The 26,360-nt window shown below is 36.4% G+C and overlaps 2 protein-coding genes across 2 annotated transcripts in view; one reads left to right on the top strand and one right to left on the bottom strand.

Moving 5' to 3' along the window:
* The window catches only part of TIMP3 (TIMP metallopeptidase inhibitor 3), a 41,360-nt gene extending 28,739 nt beyond the window's left edge, over positions 1–12,621 (top strand). The window contains exons 2-5 of the mRNA XM_034403832.3: positions 1,630–1,712; positions 6,266–6,377; positions 7,039–7,160; positions 8,922–12,621. Of these exons, the coding sequence (XP_034259723.1) occupies positions 1,630–1,712; positions 6,266–6,377; positions 7,039–7,160; positions 8,922–9,119 (515 nt within the window). The 3' untranslated portion in view covers positions 9,120–12,621. The remainder of the gene's footprint in view (positions 1–1,629; positions 1,713–6,265; positions 6,378–7,038; positions 7,161–8,921) is intronic.
* The window catches only part of SYN3 (synapsin III), a 205,045-nt gene that overhangs the window by 135,863 nt on the left and 42,822 nt on the right, over positions 1–26,360 (bottom strand). Inside the window, exons 5-6 of the mRNA XM_034403830.2 lie at positions 20,083–20,239; positions 15,712–15,801 (exon numbers count right to left, since the gene is read on the bottom strand). Coding sequence (XP_034259721.1) covers positions 15,712–15,801; positions 20,083–20,239 — 247 coding nt within the window. The remainder of the gene's footprint in view (positions 1–15,711; positions 15,802–20,082; positions 20,240–26,360) is intronic.

The following is a 26,360-nucleotide window of genomic DNA, read 5'->3' on the forward strand; positions in this document are numbered from 1 at the left end:
GGCCAATAAATCTCTCTCCGTCTCTCATCCATGTACTTTTTGCCCAGGACCTCAAAACCATATGGTCCTATCCACCATTAAACCATCTTTCCAAACAGCCTCCATATTTCCAGTGTCTTTCTTCCCACTTGGAACTGAACCCAGGTGGACATTTCTTTCAGCCCAACAGTAGTAAGGAGATGGATTTCCAGGAGGAAGGAGATACATTTCAGAAGAGTAAGAGGCACCTCAGATCAGATGTGTGAGAGGAAGAGGGTGAAGACATCCTCTCTCTAATAGCTCACAGAGAATATTGCAGGTGCAAATAGTAGAGTGCTCAGTCTGGCAAGATTTTGTCTATAGGCATAAAGAACTCAGCATGGAAGAATCAGCGTGTCATTCTTGGTTTTGGGCCTGATAGTCTCTATGCTTTGTATAATGATTCTCTCCTGTCTTCAGCAACATATAATTTTCTATTCCACTAAAGAGCTAAGTTTGCCACTTATTGTACTAGCTGAAAAGCCCTCTTGGCAAATATGATGTGTTGAAAGAAAGCACTAAGGAAACATGCTGATACCATGCTTTGTGGCATCTACCCTGTTTTCTCCAAAATAAGACATCCCCTGATAATAAGCCCAATGGGGCTTTTGAACGCATGGTAATAAGGCCAAGTGCTTATTTCAGGGTTCAAAAAAATATAAGACAGGGTCTTATTTTTGGGGAAACGCAGTTGATCAGGGCTGTCAAACTCGCAGCCTGTGGGCCAGATGCATCACGCGCTGGCCACGTCCATGCCTGGTTAGCGGGGGGGGGAGTCCCAATACATAACATGACGCTGCCATGACGTCAGAGTTTGATAGCCATGATCTAGATTATCTCATATTGGTATATTTATTTACTAGAAGAAGAGATCACTAGCTATTTCAAGGCTATAGCCATTGAAATTTACACAAAGTGGTAAATTTCATGGACTTATTATTACTATTATAATGGTTGGTTGCATAACCAGATTTGGCATTTTTACCCATCTATTGAGTTTTTCCCAAGGACCTGGGATAGGCAGATGTTATTGTTTAATAATATTAAAGATATTGTCACAGGATATACACTGTTCTAATAAAGCTGCTTTTTGGAATTGACTAATGGTGATTTCAGCAATGCTGATGGTGTTCAAGTGGTGCTTGCACCCAAAGCACCTGTTACTATTGGGCTTCCTTTGCTTTTATTTTGCCACAAGTTACAACTACTTTGCAGGTCTTTATATTTTGTGATTATTTTCTCCAGTTCATTATTTTCTATTTTGCTGTCTCTGGGAACTGCGTGTCCATTATCCAGACTTGTTTTGTCTGTCTTATGAACAGTTGTTAAGTCTGGATTGTGTGCAAAATTCTTGTCTGTTTGAGTACTAAAGTCCCAGAGTAGTTTAACTTCTAATTATTTTTATTATAATAATTATGGTTAGTTATATTATTATTAGCAGTGGTAATATTTCAAGTATAAATCAAGCAGTATTTCTACACACTGCAAACTGAAATTTTAAAAGTCTAGCCACTATTCTCTTTCATTTATGCTATTTGAAAATGAGCTATTAGTAAGGATAAATTAGAGAATGAAGATGCTATTCACTTGATCTGTCTTCTTTTATTGTAGTTATCCGGGCCAAGGTAGTGGGCAAGAAACTTATGAAAGATGGACCATTTGGAACAATGCGATACACTGTCAAACAAATGAAGGTGAGTGAACAGATGCCAGTCATATTTAGTTGAAACAACAAAGCATTTTCACAGATCATCAGGGAAGTCATTCAATCCCCTTAGCTCATACATATCCCAAATAATGAATGACTTGGATAATTTTGTGAATAAGCAAATATGATTTCCCACATGTAAGCTATTCTTTTTTCTCTATGCAGTGTTATGCTAAATTACATATACATAGAAATACCTAGCTATTTGTGTTAAGTGATTCTTTCCAACTTGACAAATTTTCAGGTGTATAGAAACAACTGTTTATAATTTACACTCATTAACAGTTTAGCGAAATAAGTCTTTTTGACTTATTTGGCCTTAGAAGTAGGAGGAATCTGTCTCTCCCTAAAAGTGAAAAGGAGATAATAATTTTATGGTTAAAAATTACTGATTTCAGCATAGAATCTTAAGTATAATCACCTAATTTCATTTGACTAACAGAAATTAGATCAAAATAGACAAACATTTTTGCAATAAACAGTTGAATATAGAAAGGAGTATTAGGAGAATATGGGAGTTTGATCTTTTGCCCCTGGCTCCTTCTGTTTGCATTATATTTCAGTAGAAAATGTTGACTTAGGAGAGAAGTAACATCATGACTTCTGTGAAACGGGGCTAGATTAAAGTTTCTTATTACTTGCCATTGTTAACTTGTCTTGCCCTGCTCTGCCAGATGGACCAGGTGTGTGTATACAGATGATATATTTAACACTTCCCTCTATAAAATAATTTAAATGGAGCTTAATTTCTTGTTTTTAATCATTTGAAGGGAAAATATTCTTCACAAAGACCACCCTTGCCAGGACAGCCACAATCTCATCTGCCTCCTTGAGTTCTAAGTCTATAGAATGAACTAATGGCTAAATGTATCCTGCAGTCATTGTAGAAATTATATTAAAAGGCATTTAGGTTTCCCACTAGGAGATAGGAGAAAAATAACTAATAAAACAACAAAAAAAAAGTTTCCTAATACTCATATACTCAATAGATTGGGTAAGTAGGTAGTGATATTAAGAGAGAGTAGAAAAGGTTTGGTAGGTTGAGGAAATTTCACCAATTAGCTGTAGGCAACATCCTGAAAGCAGGAAGGTTTTACACAGAAGAAAAGATATATTAGCTGGTGGGATTCTTGGTGCTTGGTTGTTTTCTTACAGACATTTCACTACTAGCACTGATGATGTTACCTAGTTGGGTAATGAAACATCTACAATAAAACAACCAAGGTTAGAGAATACCAAGGATCCCACAATTCAAATCTGAACAACAAATATTATTTTCTATTGATATACTGTGTTTTTCTGAAAATAAGACTGTCTTATATTTTTTTGAACCCTGAAATAAATGCTTGGCCTTATTGCCATGTGCTCAAAAGCCTGATTGGGCTTATTATCAGGGGATATCTTATTTTGGGGAAAACAGGGTATTAGTTTAATGCAAGGGATCTTTTCTTAATTTATTGCTTGACTTTATACATTTGATGCAACTAACCAACTCCTAGTGGAGCAAGTACAACATTTACTGAGGCAGGACAGGGACTTTAAAATGACAGCTATTTCATTCACAGTGTTCATGCATTCTGCCTCCTACCTGAGTCCTTCGGGAGAAGGGCGGTATAGAAATAAAATTATTATTATTATTATTATTATTATTATTATTATTATTATTATTATTATTATTATTATGTTTTATAGAGATTGTATTCCTTGTCTAGGCTGCCTTATAATATTTCAATTTTAAAAGAGCCGATTGTGCATAATAAAATAAACTTCATTATCATACATCTTTCTCTGAGGGTCAAAGTAGATGTTCTGCAATTAAATGTATATTTCAGTATACTCTAGATCACAATTTATGGAAACATATTAAAACAAATGACTGATTTGTTCATCACATGTTATTTCATTGAGAAATATTGCTTAGTTTGTGACAGTGTGATGCAGTGGTTAGAGATAGAATGGGATAGGGAGTTTCAGTTCTATTTTCAACCATAGCAACACAATAGTAATTTCAAGCCAGTCACTATCTCCCAGAATATCATACCTCATAGGATCGTTGTGAGAATGTTGAGGAAATAATATTATTTATCCTGTCTTAGACTTTTGTAGCATCGATCAGTATAACAACAAATGAATCTAAAATTATACAATAAGGTCTGAAACTCTTAATTTTTTTGGCAGAATGAGTTAACAAGTGTCCCATTTGTTTTTTGTTTTTGTTTTCCAACAAGTCTGATAGTGAGAAACTTACATGAAGCTCCTTGTGTAGAGTTTAGAAATAATTGGACCTGGTTGAAGCCTGGTTAGATTTCACTTGCTCATTCTGAAGAAAAAAAAACCCTTCCCTCCTCCTTCACGTTGGCTCTTTTCTGTACTCCCAGCGTAATAAACAGACTTCACTTGAACCTGTTGCTTTGGACATTCCTTTGTTAACTGACCTCTTATGTAATGTTAAAAATCTGCTCTGGTTTATTTTTCTTGGCTGTTACATCTCAGTCATAAGACTAGTTTAATGTCTTTAGAAGAATGAGGATTAAAAAAAAAAATAGACTTTGGCAGTGACTGTAGAAACCTGAAACATTACACAAAGTAATTTAGTGATTGAGCAAAATAGCCGCTTGCCTGCCTCCTAATAACAGTAATTCTGTTTATTGTCTTTCCATCTTAGTATAAAGGCTGTGAGCAAGCAGAGATGGTTTTGTAGGCCATTACAAACCAGTGTTGACATTCCTCCTTACCCTTGAGTAGAATTTTACCCTGTAAGGACAGATCCTATGAGTAGCAATGCTACCTTGATTGCTCTAACAAAAATACGAACCTGTGAGAATCTCTTGTTTAAATATATCTGAGAATGGAACAGGTTCCACAAGATTCTGCTCAAGGCTAATAAAAGTTGTCTGCTATTGTATATCTTGTATATCAGCGGCTTTCGATACCATTGACCATGGTATCCTTCTGGGATGACTAAGGGAGCTGGGAGTGGGAGGCACCGTGTTACGGTGGTTCTCCTCCTATCTCTCTGGTTGGTCACATTCGGTGTTGGTAGGAGGACAGAGGTCGACCCCTAGGCCCCTCGTTTGTGGGGTGCCTCAGGGCTCGGTCCTCTCTCCCCTCCTATTTAACATCTACATGAAGCTGCTGGGTGAGATCATCCGACGACATGGGGTGAGATATCAGCAATACGCGGATGATACCCAGCTGTATATCTTTATTCTGCGTCAATTCAGTGATGCAGTGGATGTGATGTGCCGGTGCCTGGAGGCTGTGAGGATCTGGATGGGAGTCAGCAGGCTCAGACTTAACCCAGACAAGACAGAGTGGCTGTGGGTATTGCCTCCTAAAGACTATGTCGATTGTCCATCCTTGGTTCTGGGGGGGGGGGAGAAATTGTCCCCCTCAGAACGGGCTCGCAATTTGGGTGTCCTCCTAGACTCACAGCTAAGATTAGAGCAACATCTGACTGCTGTGGCTAGGGGGACCTTTGCACAGGTTCGCCTGGTGCACCAATTGCAACCCTACTTGGATTGGGAGGCTCTCCTCACAGTCACTCATGCCTTTGTCACCTCACGGTTAGATTATTGCAATGCATGGTTAGATTATTGGGGCTACCCTTGAAAAGTGTTCGGAGACTACAGTTGGTCCAGAACGCAGCCATGCGAGCTGTCGGTGCACCTAGGTACACCCACATTACACCAATTCTCCATGAGCTGCACTGGCTCCCTATTGGTCTCGGTCACAATTCAAGGTGTTGGTTATTACCTTTAAAGCCCTACATGGCTCAGGGCCAGGTTATCTTTGAGACCGCTTTCTGCCGCATAGCTCCCAGCGACCGGTAAGATCCCACAGAGTTGGTCTCCTCCGGGTCCTGTCAGCTAAACAATGTCAGCTGGTGGGCCCGTGGGGGAGGGCCTTCTCTGTGGCTGCCCCAGCTCTCTGGAACCAGTTACCTCCTGAGGTCCGGACCATCCCCACTCTATAGGCCTTCCGAAAAGCGGTGAAGACCTGGCTTTTCCGGCAGGCCTGGGGCCGTTGATCTCGCTCTTGTGATCTGGCAAGATCCTTCATGAATGGTGTGAATGAGTTTTTAATGTTTTTCATTTTTCAATGTCTTTTTATAATGATTTTTTAAATGTATTGTGAGCTGCCCTGATTCTTCGGAGAGGGGCGGCATATAAATTTAATTAATTAAATTAAATTAAATTAAAGAATCAAGGTTCTGGGTTTTATTTTATTTTTTTGAAGACTTTAGAATTCTAGAATTCTAAGAACAAGAGAACAAGAGAAAGTTAGATGCAACAGACAGTTTTTGAATGGAGTCAGGATATTTGTACTCTACAATTCTAACCCATTTATCTTAGCTGTGCTTCTTGGGATATTGGAAACTGTAGGCCATAATTCTGGACTCATCAGGGATACACATTCTTCTTAATATAAAGGCAGATGAGAGAGTAGCTGGATAATGGAAAAAGTGAGGGGTTTGGGGGTTTGTTAGTTTTGGTTGCACTGCATTTCATTCTTGTGTGTTTGCTCTCTTTTTTGTAGATGTACAGAGGTTTTGACAAGATGCCACATGTTCAATACATCTACACTGAGGCCTCTGAAAGTCTTTGTGGAGTCAAGTTGGAGGTCAACAAGTATCAGTATATGATTACAGGTAAAAACATAACAAATTTTCTGCTATGGTAAGCCTACAGGCTGTATCAGTTTCAGCTATTTTTAGAGGCTGAAGTTCAGCATTGGTGGATGCAATTTACAAGTATTTATTCCAGTCATTATATTGAGGTCTATTGTCATGCATACATTAGTCTGTTTTTCACTAATACGGTCATATTTTAAATTAGAAATCCTAAAAATTATGTATATCATCAAGAATCTGTTTTAAAGGGTGTGTGTTTAAGGCTTTTTTAAAACCCAGTAAATATTAGGACTTTCAACTCAGCTGGGTGTGCATTCCAAATAAATGAGGCAGCATATTTTAACCTCCTCTTAATTATAGGTTAAGATATCTTCTTTCAGTGGGATTTTTTTTAACAACATAAGTATTATATTTCTCTCATGCTGGTGATGATTGGGTCTTTGTTTTTAATCTAATTTATCCGCTTAATTGGCTTTTATTAGAGTTGTATCAGTAAAATACTCCCTATGACAAATTATTTAATTGCTCTTTCTAAACTTACTATTATTGGAAATGTTGGAAAATTTTGCATTAGAAAAGGACAGTCTTTAAGTTCTTTTTCTCCCAATAAATTAAGAAGTTACCTTGAGCTCTCAAATGAATGACACTGGAATTGATAATTTGTGTCTATGTTTTGTAGGTCGAGTTTATGATGGAAAGGTTTATACTGGACTGTGTAATCTGAATGAAAAGTGGGATCGATTGACCTTGTCTCAGCGCAAAGGATTAAACCATCGTTACCATCTAGGTTGTGGCTGCAAGGTAAGAGATGTCTCTGCCAACCTGATACATTTGAAATGTTTATTATTTATTTAATCAAGGTGTATATAGTTGGACAGTTGACACATATTTCAGGGTGCCATTCATTAATAAACAACTCAGCTCAATAAAAAATACAGTAAAACAAATAGTAAACATAATCCCAAACAGAATCACATAAAATGCTGTGAAAAAAAATCACCCTAAGCTCATACCACTCCTAGATGCAATGCCAGTGAGAAAAAAAATAGCACTTTAATACCTTTCAAAAGGAAGATAGGAGCAGGTCCAACCAAATTTTGGGTGGGGGTCTTATTAAGAGTAAGGGAAGTAACAGAAAAGGCCTGTCTCCTGGGTTCAACTAGATGATGTTGCCAAATAATGAGACCGAGATAATTGTCAGGTTGGGTAGGAATGATCAGGGATAGATGATTGTGAATGTAACCTGGTCCTGTGCCATGAAGGGCTTTATAAGAAAGAACTGACACCTAGAAGCACAATGGTAAACACTGCAGTTTGTGAAGTAGAGATGCTACATGGGTGTGCTGAGGTATATCAGTAACTACCATGCTTCTGCGCTCTGGACCAGTTGGAAGTTTTTGAATGGTCATCTAAATATGGCCTCATGTGTAGAGCATATTGAGGTAGTCTAATTGTGAGGTGAATAATGCACATATGAGGATAAACAGGTACTCCTGACTAAAACTGTTGCATAAGATGGAGTTGTGCAATGTTCCTTTGCACTACAGCTGCCATCTGCTCTTCATGCAGGTGTTGTGAGTCTAGCAGTACATCCAAATTACTTACTGTTTATGGTAGTGCAACCATATTCAGAATCAAAGATTGAGCGATGTGTCAATGGATGACCTCACCGAGTGATTTCATGTAGATGTTAAGCAGAAATGTGGAAATAACTACTGCTCGAGTACAAAGTAACAGCCATATGATGAATGAAGGCGAATATATATGTCCCAGGATAATATTGCTGAATCCAATCTGGATTGCTCACCAGTGATTGACCCAGATTGGATCCTTTAACAGCCATATCTTTGCCATTTACCAATATTGACTGCAACTGGCCCCAGATGAAGGATGAGAACAGTGCAACGCCCTGTTTCTGCCTCCCAATCCTCTGAACTAATCCAAAAAGATACTATGATACTAAGATACTATGATTAATATTCTGGGATAGATGGTTCAAAAAGGCAACAAAAAGGAATTGTACTCCTTGGTGAAAATCTGGGAAGAAAATGATGCCTGCAAGTTCCAGAAACTTATTGGTATTATAATGTTGCTTTCATACTAGGATTAGGATTTCCAGACTCAATAAATCACCAGATGGTTTAAAATATTGAAAATGAGATTAAAAATGGATTGAAATAATTCTTATTATTATCTTGACTAATCTAGTGGAATATGCTACTTTTTGTATATGAAAATAACAATAGCAATAGTAGTTAGATTTATATACCACTTCACAGTGCTTTACATTCCCCTCTAAGCTGTTTACAAAATCAGCATATTGTCCCCAATTATCTGGGTCCTCATTTTACCAATCTCAGAAGGATGGAAGGCTGAGTCAACCTTGACCCGATCATAATCGAACTGCTGACAGCTGGCAGTCAGCAGAATACAGCAATACTGCATTCTAACCACTGCCCCACCATGGCTCAGAAGATATATATGAGCACAAAAGTTAATTATACAGTCTTAAAGTGTCTGATTAATTCAACAGCTTTCATTTGTTTTGTTTTGTAATTATAGATTAAGCCCTGCTACTATCTTCCTTGCTTTGTGACCTCCAAGAATGAATGCCTCTGGACAGACATGCTTTCCAGCTTTGGTCAACCAGGGTACCAGTCAAAGCATTATGCTTGCATCAAACACAAAGATGGCTACTGCAGCTGGTATAGAGGATGGGCACCACCTGATAAAACCATCATCAATGCAACTGACCCCTGAAATTCCATTTGTCTTTCTTTCCTGTTCTTTTCTTCCCATGTGGCTGAGCATTCTTTGGACACTAACGCATATTTGATCATGATGGCAACCATGATATTAGTGCCTGTTTCTTGCAATTTTTAGCACTTCGAACTGTTGTGATTTTTAAATCTATGCTGTCTTAACTCTTTTTTAAAATTATCTTTTAAAAAATTGCTCTCATCCCATGTTGATCAAATATTTATCTGGTGTGTGAACAGAAGTTCCCAGATGATCAAGGGAGCTTTTGCTTAAAGTTTTTATAGCACTATACATATAGCAATATATATTTTTGTAGGAAAACACAAATCTCAAAAACTTCTTGATTAAAATTCTACTCCCTCCTCTTCATTTCCTGTGCTGCTGTTTTATTCTCACATTCAGTTCTCAGAGCAGGTAGCTATAAATGCAGCCAGTTGGGATTAATCACCATTGTGAGCCACATAATGAAGGGATGCAAAGAAAGCCATCATGCTTATATAGAATGGAATATGGAGTATTTGGGAAAATTCCTTTGCATGAATTTAAAAGATTGCATACTTCAAAATACCTGTCCATTCCAATATGAATGTAGAAATTTCATGGCAGTTCTAGGTTTACACAGAAAATAAATTTCTTTTTAAAAAAAATCAAAATCAACTAAAATGAAGCTAATACATCTTCTAAATACAAATGTAGAATAAACCTGTTGAGAACCAAATCATCACCAGTTATTTTGTGGCTTTGATGTGGATGTAAAACTGCTTCTTCAATATTTGTTTTACACACAACTTTCCCAGAATGTTGTGGAGAGGGGACAAAGTTGGAGCACAGGAGGAAAGAAACAACCCTCCCTGGGACATGTTGATGTAAGAAACCAGCTGCCCAAACACCGCTTTTGCTGAACAAAAATGTATATAGATATAATGATATAAGCTATTTTTGACCGGGCATGATTTTATTTCATGCTATAAGTAATAAGAAGTTTCATGCTTTTGTTTCAAAAGAGCAACCATTCACATTCCAAGTCATTAGTTACTATTTTGTTCTTTTTGGTTTGAAAGCTACTGGAGTTCCAGTAATTTCTAAAGCGGTGATAATAATCTGTTTTTATTCCCTTCCCTGTATGCTTGTTTTCCTTCTTGCCATCAAAATAAGGGCCAACGCAAACAATTGTTCTAAAACTGAAATATTCCCATGGTTCCCTATCCCCTTCCCTTAAAAATATACAATAGAATGGTAAAAGTGCCTTACTATTGTATGAATACTGGTTCAGCCTGTACTTTGAAAAGCATTTAATTTTTTTCATAGTTTTTCATGATGCGGTATTTTGTAAATTCTGTTATATAGGAATCTTTTCATAATACTTTATTCTCCTGTGAATATTGGCAAGGCAGTGAAAGATCACTTCTTCATAATATTTTCCTACTCATTAATAGTGTGTTTATCAGTAGGCACACTGAAAATAGAGAAGATGGGCAGGGAATATATTAAAACCTAACTTTTCCAGCCTTTAATGTAATTCTTAAAGAACTAGATCTGTTAACTAAAATGATATTTTTAGGGAGATTATTATGTATTCCACTGTTGACTACAGTTAAACAGCCCTATGGTTTGGGCTCACTATGCTTTCTAGAAGTAAGGAACTGGCTATTCTGCTTTCACTACAATCTTTATTACTATTATGAAAAGGTGTAATATAAAAATCTTTTAAAAGTAATTTAAGAGCGAAGTTTCTATTGGGGTTGGCAACTGCATAATTTACTGAGACTGTAGAATGGGGTGAAGGTTAATACACTTACTACAAGCACATGTTCTGTCCTTTTGTGCTGTTATAATTTGTCTTAACATTATTTTCTGTCTTCAATTCATTCCTCCTAAAAAACAGAGCTGCCATAAGTTCAAAATTGTTCTGTAATATAATCGAAAAATACACCTAGTTTTTTCCTCAGTTGAACTGAATAAGTTTTTGTTAACAGAGAGGGCTTAATATTATTGCTAGAGCTTCCACAACCCAAAAGAGATGGCTGAGCAGGAATGAGGACATACAAACACACAAATCTATCACAACCTCACTGCAGACCCATATACCACATGGTTTCAGAAAAGTATCTGCTATATTTTCCACAACAGTATTTTTATGTTTATAATGTACAGTGTAAACGTTGCTAACAGTAGATTCAGAGTTGTTTCCATAAAAAAGACTAATTTATATTGCAATCAGCCAAAATCATAAAAGCCAGCAATATGAATTGACCCATTTCTAGACACAAACTTGATTTAAGCTCAGATCTTAAAGGCAAGAAGAAAGCAGCTGTATCAGATTTTGATCTCTCCTTTCACTGAATGGCAGCTCTAGATTGTTATTTTCACTTATTAAGGTCATACCTGAATCGCCATAATACTGCAGTCAAAAAATGGTGAAAATCTCTCTTATGCTAAGAAAAAACATGTTCTTATTCAAGTTGTAATGTATCTCTGTATTTGTAAGAAATAAAATAGCATACCCATCCAATAAAATATATTTCTCTATGTAGGTGTTCTATTGTACACCACAGAACAAAGAGTTATTTGAGGAAGAGTGATAGCTCAATCAACAATCCTCTCCTACTACAGGGTGGCTTGGTTCTTGGTTTTGTTTTAATAAGGAGGCAAAAAGACAGAGGAAAACCCAGCAAAAAATACATTTCTTTTGGGATGCCTTCAAAGTTCTCAGTGATGAAACTTACTTTACAGTATTTTTTTTTTAAGAAAAGTGAGCCATCCAAAGTTTGATACAAGATGGGTGGCTATATAAATGTTTTAAGCAAACAAATATAATATGGGCCTTTTTATTATTCCCATTGTACAGACTGTAATGTGGGATTTGAAATGGTAGTCTGACTCATATGTTCATCCAGTACACTTATCAGCAAGATGCCCTGAGTGCTTAGTTTTGTATTTGATGTATGGGCCTGAGCCATTCTTGTTAAAGTCAACTGGTGTCTTTCCACTGATTCCAGAAGTTATAAGACCTGATATGTCCAATTATGAACTCATCTGCAAGGGATTCAATTTAGCATGTCTTTTTTTCTTCAGAAGGGAGTTGCATTAAATTCGATGGAGGTTATTCTCAGGAAAAGCATGCATATGACCGCAGAATTAGGATTTAATTCTATTTACACCTTAATAATAAACCCTACTGATTCCAACTTTTTTTTTTTTTGTTTTGTTTTGTAGAAACAGGCCTAGGACCAAGATGTAAAGAATTGTTTTATTTTTTGCATTACCATTGTTAACAATTATGAACACTAGAGTGAAAATAAATGCAATCTAGGAGAAAGCTCCACCCCAAAAGGAATGTACTTTTTGCTTAGTTTAGTAGCACTGTTTACAGTTTTCCTCCTTGTTTTGTTATTTATAAATTTTATATTCATTGAATGTATATTGTCTTTTAAGGTAATAATGTTCACTTTTTATAGTGTACTTTTATTCTAAACAATAAAGTGTTTTATTTCTTACCACAGATATTCTATCATCTCTATTGTAACTCATTTTGCTCTATAAAAAGGTATCCAACTGAATATTGTTGGCAACAAGTACACTGCCGATACACATCTGATAGTCTATCTTTGTCATATTTAAGTTGAATATATGTACACAAATAACCAAATCCCAATAAATCACCAACCTAAATTGTTCCCAGTTTTCACATTTACACATCATTAGCACTATTTGTGTGAAATAGATAGTATATGCACAATCCATATTATCTACCTACAAATGAAATACTGTAGACCAACCTTGGCAACTTTAAGTCTGGAGGACTTAAAGCTGCCTGGGGAATTCTGGAAGTTGAAGTCCGCCAGGCTTAAAGTTGCCAAGGTTGGAGACCCCTGCTGTAGACAACTTTAAAAAAACATTAGTAATGTCTGGTAGGTATACTTTGTAAGCAGTCTTTTATCTGGCAATGTGGATAAATATAACTATCTTCTCCACATTGTTTCTTATCAACCCAACTGTTGGTATCAAGGTTGTAATTCATATCTATTGCTCAATAGGCTGAGATAGGCTACATAAAGTAGCCTAACCATTGTGTTCAGAACATTTAAACTGATGTCACTTAAAACCAGGTATTTTGTTCTGATCACAAAAAAACCCTAGTACAGGCGTTTATTCAGCTCAAAGCATTCAAAATCATGTTTTAAGGATGTAACATTTCCGACAAAAATTTTGCATATTCCTGGCCAAAACAATATATGATGGATCAATCTTTTTTTTTAAGTATAGCCAATAGATTTTTGTTGAAGATTTGAAATAAAATGTTTAATATTTTTGATAATAGTGTTTTAATTTTAAATAAACTGATGTTAAATCATACTCTTTCATATCTGGGGAACATGATAGTCAATTTAAGAGAATTTGGAGATAGCAGGAAATAATTGGGAGGGTCAAGGTTTCCACAGGGAATTCAAAAACAAGCAAGCTCCCCTTGTATATTCATCATGACGTCTCATCCATGCATAAAAGGGGCAGAGCCTGCTCTGTTCGGTTACAATTCTTCTTTTGTTATTTTAATGAAATTGGATTCTGTGGAAGCCACTGGGGAGGGTAAGAAAAATTACATTTCCAATACTCAATTCTCCCATTCTTGCACCGTGTAATATTACTAATATTATCTACCCATACCTATTACTTATTTTGAGCAACATGGTGACACAAACTGATAATAATAGCTATCATTCAACACAAAAGAGATGAGATGAAATACTGCTTCTCATAATGTTGCTGATTATTATGCCTAACTCTATAGAATGAGTCAAAATAACCTTTAAAAGATTTTGATACATTTTTAATCTCTTTTTAATAACAATGACCAAAGAAATTTCTTTATCTACACCAGGGGTGTCAAACTCAATTTCATTGAGGGCCACATCAGGATTGTATTGGACCTCGGGGGGCCAGGGTTGGAGTGACCAACTTGATGTCATTCATGTTGGGGGCGCCTGTGGTGGCCCGAGCGCTCTGTCAGTGAAAACAGGCTCCCAAGCTCCATTTTTGCTGGCAGGGGCACCATCCTTTGCTGTTTCCAGGGTGGCCCCACAGATCTAAGTACCCCCCAGGCCAGATCCAGCCCCCAGGCCTTGAATTTGACATCCGTGACCTACACTGACTTACCATAGGAGGGAAAAATGTGGAAGAATCAGGAGCAACTTTCAACTTCCTGGGAGCAACTTATGGGAATGACTTTGGACCTTCCCTCTACTTCCCCATTTGCAGGAAAAGTCACAAATGGCTATAATGTGGTTCACTGTAATATAATTACGAACTGGGCACTTGAGCACCCAGATAGCAACCATGTGATCATAGTGATGTGGCAATGGCTGCAATTTCATGAACTAGTTGTAGGTGCCCCTCATTCAAGTGCTGTTGTAATTTTGAATGCTGTTTGAACAAGTGATCAAAAGTTAAGGAATACCTGTAAAGAACTCATTTTTATATAATGAGAAAAGAAAGCTGGATTTTGCAAATAATTTTGCAAAAGGAGCCAGTTAGTGACAATTTTGCTTCAATGAGTAATATAGATATTGCAGCAGTGTTACAACTTTAAATATATTATAAAGTTATCCTGTACTTTAGTTCCTTATGTCAATTCTAGAAATGACTTTAACTCTAGCTGAAACCATATTTTTCTTGCTTCATTTCTTAGTTGCCATATTTATGGGGTGGAAAAGGGACTTGTGGAATGTTTTCCTCCAATGTGCCAGACACAATAAGGCTCCTGAGAACCAAGGCCAAATCAGCGTGCCCTAGCGACGGCAGGACGGAATGCTGTGAAGTTCATCACCTGCTTGGTTGGCTAACATGACCTGACACAAGGCGGGTGGCCAGTATCTATTCTTTAATTATATCAAAAACGCAATATTCAGTGTTGAATATTCAGTGTTGGTTTCACCTTTGACCGTGCTGATATGATACCCAATAAACTGGATTTTGAGGAAGCCAAGGCCTCAGAGTCTTGATTTAGTTGGGAGCATTACTCGAAATCATGACACCTTACTTCCTAGCTCCCCCTCTTTCTCTATACACACACCTACACCTACATACATACACACACACATCAGACTGAATGTTGAATTTGCTCAGATAAGAATTCTATAGTCCAAAGTAGCAAGCAACATCTGTATTTTATGTGTTCCACATAGCATGCTGATATCATTCAGGAGATATGGCAATGCATTAGACATCCGTAAGTTCAACATTGTAGTCAAGCTTCTTGGAAACATAATAATCCTCTGTCTTTGCATTACACTTGCATTCTTCTTTGTGGTCAGCAATAATATTTCCTTATAATACTGAGAAATGTGTTGTTTTATATTATAATAAGTCATTGATCAAGAGTGTGCACTGGCAATTATAATGAAACTAAATATTGGACAAGATTAGGGCTGTCATAAACCAGGCCTGAAAGTATAAAAGTTATTGATGAGAAGGAAGTGGAATGAACATTTCTGTGAAGGGGCATGAGTCTGCCTCTGTAGGATACTGATTTATGCAATCTCAGTTCCTTTTGCAAAACATTGTACTACTGAAACAAAGAAACCAAGTTACTTACCATCTGCTTATGGCTTGGGAAGAATGTTTGTTCTACAAGAGGGAACTTCTCAGAACCCAATGAGCTGACAATCTTAATTAGCTGAGAGAACTAGGAAGGAAGGAAGGAAGGAAGGAAGGAAGGAAGGAAGGAAGGAAGGAAAAAAAAGAAGAAGGGGAATCACTTGACAGCAATATTGCAAAGTACAAATACAAATACACATGAAGAGCTATGACTCTTGATGCCTCATGTTTCATCCAAAATATTTGTTAATGTATGATTGTTGTCAATCATATCTTCTGTAATTACACATTAATAATAATGCATGCTGAAAATCGTTTTGGTTACATGCATGCATGTACACAACACAATCTTAAAATTATGTCAGGTTTTGAGTTTAAACAAGCAAGCATCTAACATCCCTCTTCTGTTTATGCAAATGATATGATTGCTATTTTTCCAATCCTAGTCTGAAATCTCTACTGACTGTTTACCACGATAGCTGCCTTTGAGTTGTCCACCCTGAGGGTGCTGGCAAATGTATAGGCCAGTGATGGCTAACCTTTTTGCCATCACGTGCCAAAAGCGGGGGGAGTGGGGAGGGTTGCGCGCATGTGTGCCACACCCATAATTCTATGCATCCTGCCCCCCCACGCAAGTACGCGTGATCCCCCCATGGTCCCCCTGCTTTTGGCATGTGATGGCACGGTGGGCCCAGTAGGCCCGTTTTTCGCCCTCTCCAGGCTCCAGAGACTTTCTAGGAGCCTGGGGAAGGCGAAAACAGCCTTCCCCACCCCCCTGGAGGCCCTCCAGAGGCCGGAAACAGCCCATTTGCCAACTTCCGGTGGGCCAAGAAGGCCTGAAAATCAGCTGGCCAGCGTGCACATGCGTACTGGAGCTGAGCTAGAGCAACACTCTCATGCCCACCAATATGGCTCCGCATGCCACCTGTGGCACGTGTGCCATAGGTTCGCCATCACGGGTATAGATGCTTACTTCAAATTGGCCTCTGGTTGCAAATACATAATGAGAAGAAGTTAATTATATTTTGGATTATATTTTGCATGGAGCTTTATCCTTACTGGAAAACTGACGTGCTCATCTTCTATGTACCTAAAGAGATGCAGAAACGATACAGCAAGATCTCTTAAAATTATATAGTGATCTTTTAGGAATGGCACGTGTCATTACAGAGACGTTTTTGTGTGTGTATGTCTTCAAATTAGTGTTTACTTCTGGAGACTACCTGAACAAGTCACTGCAGTTTTCTTGGCAAGGTTTCAGAAATGGTTTTCCACTGCTTCCTTTTTTTTAGTACAGAGGATGAGTGACTGGCCCTTCTCACAACCAACTCAACTATCTGATTACAAAACAAAACCAAAAATCCTGTTTTATCTATTTTAATGAAACAGCATATATATCAAAGCAAGCCCCCTCTCAACTAAAATCCATATTCACATAGATTAGCGGATATGCAGTTCTGTAGCTTATTTTCGCTTAATAAAAGGGAAATAAGTAGTTAAAATAGTTCAGGTTTCTGCATGACTGCTCATTCATAGGAACACATTTTTATAAATGCTAGTCTCTTCAATATGTTCTATGTCAATCCTATCTACATTAACAATATGCCACAAGAGGGTGACAACTCGATATGAAATATATTTCAGGGTGATGGTCTATATAAGCTTTCATGTTTATTGTTTTATTGGAAGTGCAACAAAGAATTCAGTATTTTATAGATAATATTTTTATCCTAATTAGAATAAGATAAAGGAAAATAAACAGAACTTATTGCATAGAGCAGGAATTGCAACCTACTACAGTATAGAAGGGGTTTTATTCTGTTTGGTTTTTTCATCAAGCCTATAAAATTATGAGAAATGATACGATATCTAGAAGTTTGGGGATTAATGTTATAGATACAGGCCTTGAATAAAATATTCAATTAGAATTGTGTCTTCAATTTTCGAGGACACTGAAATGTTCTTAAAATGCATGTAAATTAAAAATTTACACAGGAAGATTTTAGTGATCATTGCTATATTTCTGACATAGAAACAGTGGCACTAATTTGTACAAATCTGTCTTCAACCTCCTTGGCCCTGAGTCCCATGCTTGCATATCTACTTAGTAGAATTACAATATGCATTATTTAATTTTGTAATCTGTAAATTTCAGTTTTGTAATACATACATACATAAGGTGTATATGTACATGCCAACAAAAAGATGATGTCAATTTCAAACCAAACCTGGCTGCAGCCATTTTTCTGTTCCTCAGTTGTCACACAGAGGGGGAAGAGGGGAAGGAGGTTGGAATGTCTCACTAGATGCAACAGAGAGCTTTCTCGTGAGAACCAAGGTCATCTCTACTGGCAACGGATAAGATCAGGGAAGGAGTGTCTGGGGAGTCCTCCAATCAACCCAATTGGCCAATGTGATTTGTGGCACTTGGGGATGGGGTTATTTCCTATTTTAATTATACTGAAACTATGAGAAAGATTTAGAGTTAGTTTTCCTTTAAAGCCCTGCCGATATGATGTACTCAGTAAAGAAGATCTTTGAGGAGGATTCTAGTCTAAGAGTTCTGATTTGCTTGGGTTCATTAGTCGGGGCCTTGACAGATGAGCTATGTGATTATAGATGATTATATCTCTGCTCTCAATTTCTTTAAAATATATAGAGAAAGAAAGAGTGTTCAATCTGGGTGGATGGCACAAGCAATTGCACATGGTCTCAGATATGCCAATGTAAAGTGGGCAAGATAAGGATATAAATGAACAGGGCCAGTACAAAATTGAATTTGATTAGTTGAATGAATGGAATAAAAAATTAAATTAAATTAAATTATCTGTCCTAGCAAAAAACTGAATAATACAAGTAAAAGTAATGAAATAGCAATAGCATTTAGACTTATATACCGCTTCACAGCACTGTGCAGTTTACAGAGTCAGCATATTTCCCCCAACAATCTGGGTCTTCATTTTACTGACTTCAGAAAGATGGAAGGTTAAATCAACCTCGAGCCGGTCAGGATTGAACTGTCAAACTGCAGGCAGTCAGCATAATTAGCCTGCAATACTGCATTCTAAACACTGCACCACTACTCAGATCTTGAACCCAAGGAACTAGATGAAGAGTGTTAGGTTTCAGAGCCTCTGAAAGTCAGTGACCCATATAGATGATGCACAGCATCCCATGATCACACGATTGCCACTTGTGTATTTTGCAATTGGCTTGCGACAAGCAGAGTTAACAGAGAAGGCAGAGGTAAAATCATAAATCTTGGTCATTTGATGTTTTGCTTAACAACCACAGTGATTTGTTTAACAACCATGGGGGGGGGAGTGAGGTTGTCAGCACATCTCGGTCAGGTGATGTTCAACTCAGTAATTGTGGTGCTTAGACTCTCTTGGATGACTTAGACCCATCAAAACAGAGTGAAAAGCAGGAGGAATAAATACAGGTATATGTGTCCTAATCCTACCTCTTAAAAAATATACTCTTCACACATACAAAGATCCTTTCTGTGCAAATATAAATTATTTTTAATGAGAGTGGCTGTATTAGTAGAATCTTGAAAGTGTGATTGTGTTGTACTTTCTCCATCTTCTTATACTCCTGTGAATTAGGGAAACATCTGCCTGGGCCTCTTCTGCATATTTCTTGTCCTTGTGGATTTATAATATGTTTTACCCTTTGTTGCTTTAGTAACAGAGCTTGCATATCTTCCTCAAGGTCATCTTCCTCTCTCTACACAGGCTTTATGCAATGCCACTCTACAAATTTATATTTTTTACTTTAGCTACTGTCCTTTCTTTGACAAGGTATTTGAACACTATATGTTTCCTATAAAATGAATTCATGCAGAAATAATTTAACTACTGTGATTTTTCTATAATTTTTAAACTATTATGATGACAGTTCTTTAGTTGCTTTCTTTAGTAAAGAAAGCAACCTGAGATAGGGTGATGGTGGTAGCAGTTTAGAATTTCCCAGAATTAAAAAAGGAACCTCAAAACAGAGCTTTCCAAAGAAGCAAAACAAAACATATATCCTAAAATATATTTTTGTTTTAATTCCCAGCTATACATATATTCCCTTTCAGGATAGACAATGTTATTAAAGATGCAGAAAGGGATTTTCTAGACCTGATGAAATGAGACATTTTGTGCTGAGATGGATTAAACAGTTGAGAAATTATTTTGTTTGGGGAAGTAAAACAATTATATTATTTACTGAAATCTTCAGTAGTGATAAAGATAAAGAATTTGATTTAAGTTTTTAAAAAACTTTTTGCACTAATAGCTGACTTTCAATTTCCTTTGTGTACATATATACCTAAAGAACTCCCTTTTTATTTCATGTGAAGATATTTAAAAATATCACCTACCACCCAGGGTTTGCTGCAGAAATTGTAGATGGAGAAAAGTGAATTGACACTGTGGACCCCACCATATTGGAGGCCAATGATAAGGCTGCGAAAGTCTTCCCCTAAGGCCATGCTGTAAGCGTGCTGACGGATGAGAACAAAATCAGGCTTGAAAGATCTAGGAGAAAAAAAAAATCAAATAATATGTTTACGGTAATAGTCAATTGAACCTTCCAATTCTGCTTTTTTTTTCTTTTCTGATTCTTCCTCTTCTTAAACTAGGTGATAATTTCTCAAATTTCAAACTAACTACTCATTACAGCTTTATATTAAAGTCATCATCTAAATTTTCATTGCCTACAGCAACAGAGTTTTAAAACTTTGAATACATTTCTTATATATAATCCACTAGCACTCATGCCACACTAGAATGTTCTGTGATAAGATCTAAATATATTATTTTAGTATAACAAAGTCAACGAGAAGTTGTTCTCTAAGAATTTTGGATAGATTCCATAAGATTTTTTTTTAATGTTCTGTATAAAAGACAGTTTCTGAATCTTTGGAGGTAGAAATTATTAACATATATAAAATTGTAACACCATTTCTGAATGCAGTGTACATGTTTATTTTAGGTTTTTTCTGCAACATTAAATGATCACATAAATAAAGTTGATGTCAGCACGTCAAGATGCATTTATCCTAGTGCTGACAATAACTTTATTTATGTGATCATTTAATTTAACTCTCAGGAGGAAAAAAGAGAATTGACTTTTGAGTCTATCACCTTTATATCCAAGTAGGTGAGACATCTCTAGAAGGGTCTTCAACTGATTTTTCTCATTTTTTAATTTCCTTTCCTTGAAAATGTATACATTTTAAATGTATTTTTTTCTCTGAATGCTTCTACAATTTCAGTTATTCCTTATTCAGAGATTACTTCCAACAAGAGAGAGATAGCATTTAATTTGGTTGGGTTTATATTAATGGGCTTTTAATTTAAATTTAAGGCACATTTTTTTTCATGGCAAGAAACCTATGGAATCATAGATAGTGCTGTTGTCTCCTTATTAATCAACTTTATGTAACAGAGAAAAATGTAATTGTAGTCTATTTTAACACTGTACTCCATCTAAAATTAGTGCCACTTTTTGTGCCACTTTGATATTCTAAAGGAAAGGAAGCAGTTAACTTAATAGGTAACCAAATAACTAACAAGCCACTATAACCTTGGTAATTTTATAAAAGCAAGACTTGCCACATATCCTATCTGGCCTATGTGGTGTTTTTACAAGTCTGGTTCATCTCCCCTGTCTAGACAGAGCACAGAAATAACATACAGGAATTTCATTTGGCTTATTGCTCATTGGAAATTGGCCCAAATTTGCCAAATTCTCCATAATAAGGGAAGTAAAATGAGAATAAAATAAATAAAGGAGGAAGACCATTTTACACAATCAAAACAGATTTCTGTTCTCAAGGAATCCTCATTGTCTATTATAGTTAGAGACTGGTTTATCTTAGCTGAGATTTTTGAGTGACAAGAAGTGCTGTATTGGAATTAGATTATTTTCTTAAATAGTGATTATTGGACTATTTTTCCAAGAAGAATAAACAATTAGGTGCAAAATTGCGACAATGTATAAATTGCTGTGGCATTCTTGGCCTTCTCAAACAAACTTGAGGGGGAAAAACCAGTGACCGCAGCTACCTGAGGAGATTGTAGAACTTTTTTGTTTCTCTTCACAACATGAGATTTATAATGATATCTGAGAAAAGGCTTAAAATTTATGTAAAGAAATGAAAACACAGAAAAAACTTTTTAAGCAAAATATATCCTAAGGTAAAGCAACAGACTGGTTTCAAAAGATGGGGTTTATTTAGAATTAAGAATCTTTTCCCCTGACTGGACTCCCTAAATGTGTAAAGTATAGCTCCCAAATATCCCGAATGCTTCCACCCTTGTCTTAGCCAATATACTTTTTAATTTATTTCCAGAGCCAATTCAAGAGTTTGTTTGTTGTCTTTAGATTTACAACATTTAGGAAAGGAAAAATAAAACAACATTCCTGCCTTATGTCATTACTATATAACCAGCCATCCTAAGAAGTGTACCACACAAGGACTTGAAGACAAGTATTTTAAGTAGCAGAATAACAGAGTTGGAAGGGACCTTGGAGGTCTTCTAGTCCAACCCCCTGCTATACCATTTCAGACAAATGATTGTTCAATTTCTTCTTAAAAGCCTCCAGTGTTGGAGTACCACAACTTTTGGAGGCAAGTCATTTCATTGGTTAATTGTTCTCACTGTCAGGAAATTTCTCCGTAGTTTCTAGGTTGGTTCTCTCCTTGATTAGTTTTCACCCATTGCTTCTTGTCTTGCAGTGCCCAAATTATTAAGTTCTACCCAGCAGTTTAGCTCATTCTCTATCTTAAGGCAATAAACGAATACTTCGCTGCTAGTGCTTTATTTATGTATTTTCTATGGAATTATGTCATTGCTTTCTATTTTAATCCCTTCACACCTGGGATTTGATGAACATAATAATGCCAAATGGAATGATAACAAAAATCAAGCATAAAATGGTTCTATAATTAAGAAATTATAATTAAACTAGTATAGTGGTAGGGAGAGAATTTACAAGTTCCAGACTTGTACATTCTGGGATTGTGAGGGATATGGAAAAATGACAAAATATGCATCACAATGCAAAATCTCTCCTTTATATATTTTTGAAAGATATTGTGATGCAAGTAAATTGAACCTTGCTCTGTTATGAATTTTTAATCATTTTAGTGTCATGGTGGTTAGGAATGGATGACTATATAGTACAGGTCCTGTAACATATTATGTTCATTTCACAAAAGAATAAATAGCAAGTGAATGAAAAGAGAGAAGATATAAAAGCTACCTGAAGAGTAAGAAAATAAATGTGTAGAATTAAGACTGCTTGATAGAATGAATACAGTAAGTAAAAATGGTGGTGGAAAATAAAAAATATGAGGAAAAGATATTGTATAATGTGTACACAGAGAGAAAAACATAATTGAAAAAATATAATCAAAAATAGCAAGGAACTTAAATGTAATCCTGTAAGACTAAAAGAAGCATCTAAATGCAGTGTGATTTTGATGATGGAAATTAAAAACTGGAAGTGGTTGAAAAGAACTAAAAAAAGGATCTTCCACTGAATGAAGAGACCTAAAAAAAGTGATGACATGATTCTGAAAGAAACTAAAGTGAGGGTATACTGGAAAGGGAATTTCAGAGAGTTGTATTTAAATAATGATATGTTGATGAGTAGAATTCAAATAAATGCTACAGTTGTTAACATCCAAGAAAAATGGATGGAGAATGTTGAAAAATGGTAGGGCTACACATATGGCTGAAGGAATCTTAAAATATAGAGTGAGTGTGAAACTTGTTTTACAAGACTAGGAAGACTGTATCTGTCCCTAACATCTGGAAAAATGCTATTTTTTTTTCTTATACAAATGGAAAATTGGTAAAAGGAAATATAAAACTACCATGGAATTAGTTTATTAAGCATGTTTGATAGAATTCTGATTAATAGGGTATATAAAAAAAGAAGAAACCAATAAAACAAGAACAAGAAGGTGATGCAGAAATCTTTGCAATAAATGGCACAAAAATGTAGACCTTAAATGGTTACAGCTAATCTGGAATTCTAGTACAACAGGTCACATCCCTGGCAAGACCTCCAGTTAGACTGACAACAAGAATCAATGGAACAAGTCAGTTTTAATTAAAGAATGAATATGATTATATCAAGGAAACAGAACAACCTCTGCCCCCTCCATTGTACTAACAGACAAGTGATTGCTACTGAATAAGTAGGATAAAGAATAAAACTATTCCATCCTGCTACTAGCATCCTCATAATTGTAATTTTTTCCTTACTAGCTGGCATTACTTTATCAGGCTGACTCAGTTCTCCCATTTAAGCAGCCATACCTTCAGAATAATAATTACTCTTATATTTAATCTATTTTCTCTTGAAGTTCCACAGAATCCCTCAAAGGTTTCTTCAGATTAATTATCATCCCAAGTAATTGATTTTGCTGAATACATTATAATAAATGTATTCATAATTTATTTTATCACAATTTAGCTAACATGATCTGGAAACCTTTCAAACTAACACATAAAGAAAGTCAATCTGTGACTAAGTAGAATTCTTTGACCAAAATGTCACCTTCAAAACTCTTTTACACATCTGGTTTATTATACTTGCGGCTTGATTTTAAAACACTAATGAAATTTCAGTTTGCACATCTGACTTATGTTTAGTCCTGTCTTTCAAATATTTGGTATAGATACATTTTATAGGAAGGCTATAAAAGTTTTCTGGCATTCATACAGGTCACTCTAGACCATGATAGGTACTTTTTTTTATCTTACTCTCCTTTGGGCTCCGTCATTTTTTTCTGAAATGATGAATGTCATCTGGAGAAATGTCTTTTAAGCCAGGGGTCTCCAACCTTGGCAACTTTACAACTTGTGGACTTCAAATCCCAGAATTCCTCAGCCAATGCATGCTGGCTGAGGAGTTCTGGAAGTTGAAATCTACAAGTCGTAAAGTTGTCAAGGTTGGAGACTCCTGTTTTAAGCTGTCACTTGAAATAGAATGCCCTCATCAAGGAGATTCACCTGAAAGCAATATGAATGTCTTTCTAGTGACAGTTAAAGACTACTGACCTTTTACCATGGTTACCCACTAGTTTTGTTTATATCTTATGTTTTATTGCTCCTTATTGGATGGGTTTTATTGCTCTTCTGTGCTGTATACCTTAGCTGATTTTCTTTCTGGGTAGAGTTGTCTCTGTGTGTGTTCATTCTTAACAAAAAAACATGATACGGGACAATACTTTAAGAAGCCGAACCTTAGACTGGTCAACTTGATTGTATTTATGTATTTATTACCACTATCTCTTCAGATTTAGAAACCCTTATACTGATGGTTCTGTACTTTCTACTGATTTGGGGCAAATTTTTATTTGGTTGGAATTATGGATTGGAGGTAGTGGTGAGTTGTTCCCAGTTTGCCTCGGTTTGGGCGAATCGGTAGTGGCGGTGGCAGGAGGCTCCACCCACCCACCCAGATGTCATCAAAAACGCTCTGCGCATGTGCAGAAGTGGGGCACACTTGCGAAGCAAGGACATGCACTCACACACTACCAATAGTGAACCGGGATTAGCACCCGGTAGCACCGGGATTTGAAACCCACTACTGGATTGGAGGATATTTGTATGAGCAGCAAGAGGTCAGGGGTTAAACCACTGGACAGATCCATGGAGATTAATTTGAATACTATGACAAAGGCATGAGAAATTAGAGAAGAGAGAAAGAGAAATAAGGAGTCCTTCTAAAAGGTTCATTAGAAGTATGCTTTCATACTGACACTGCCAAACATCTCCCCTATCTACCTTCACCCATGTCTAATGTCTACCATGTTACTTCAAGGGTAGTAACATAAGACAGATGTGTTGAGTGTCCCAGGGGTTAAATCATCCCTGTTTTGACCAAATACTGAATGTTTACAGTAATCTGCCAAATCAGACTTCTTTCATGGAGACAAAGAAAAGGAAGGAACTGATTCCAAAGTTCCAAGGTCAGGTCTCTGAATCCCAGAATGTGAACCTGTGTCCTGGAAGTTACAACCAAAAGCAGATTTATTTATTTTTTAACGAGGAGGAGGGAGAAATACAGACAGATACTTTGGATTATGTCTAGAGAACTATGAATAAAAGTGTTAATGCTTCAAATTGGGCTTTGGCTTGAATAGGGAGTCTATGAAGAGCCTTGGAGTATAATGAGATGTGAGAAAACAGGAAGGTTCAGGCAATCTGTAAAACTGGATTAACTTCAGAGATTGTAAAAAGATATTGGGAAGACACAACTAAAGCATGCATTGGAACAGCCATGGTCTTCTCCCTGAGAAAATTCTGTATCGTGAAAATATTTGTCAAATTGAAATTAGCAATCCTCACTTAAAATAAATACATGGGTCTTAACTCAGCAAATCATTAAGATTATGAGGCAGTGAGAGAGGAAATTGTGGCAAACAGGAAGCCTTAGAAACAAATGGGGAAGACACAATAGAGAATGGAAGATGATCAGACTGAAACATTACACTGTCCTTCTTATTCATAATTTAAAGCAGTGGGAAAACATGCAAGAGGAAATTCCAGTAAGGCATTTTGTTATATTGACCATGTGCCATCATTGGCATAATATTAATACTGAAAATCTAAGGTCAAGATTTCCTCTTAGTTC

Source organism: Pantherophis guttatus, chromosome 7 (assembly GCF_059756535.1).
Source record: "Pantherophis guttatus breed Tessera chromosome 7, ASM5975653v1, whole genome shotgun sequence".
Lineage (NCBI taxonomy): Eukaryota > Metazoa > Chordata > Lepidosauria > Squamata > Colubridae > Pantherophis > Pantherophis guttatus.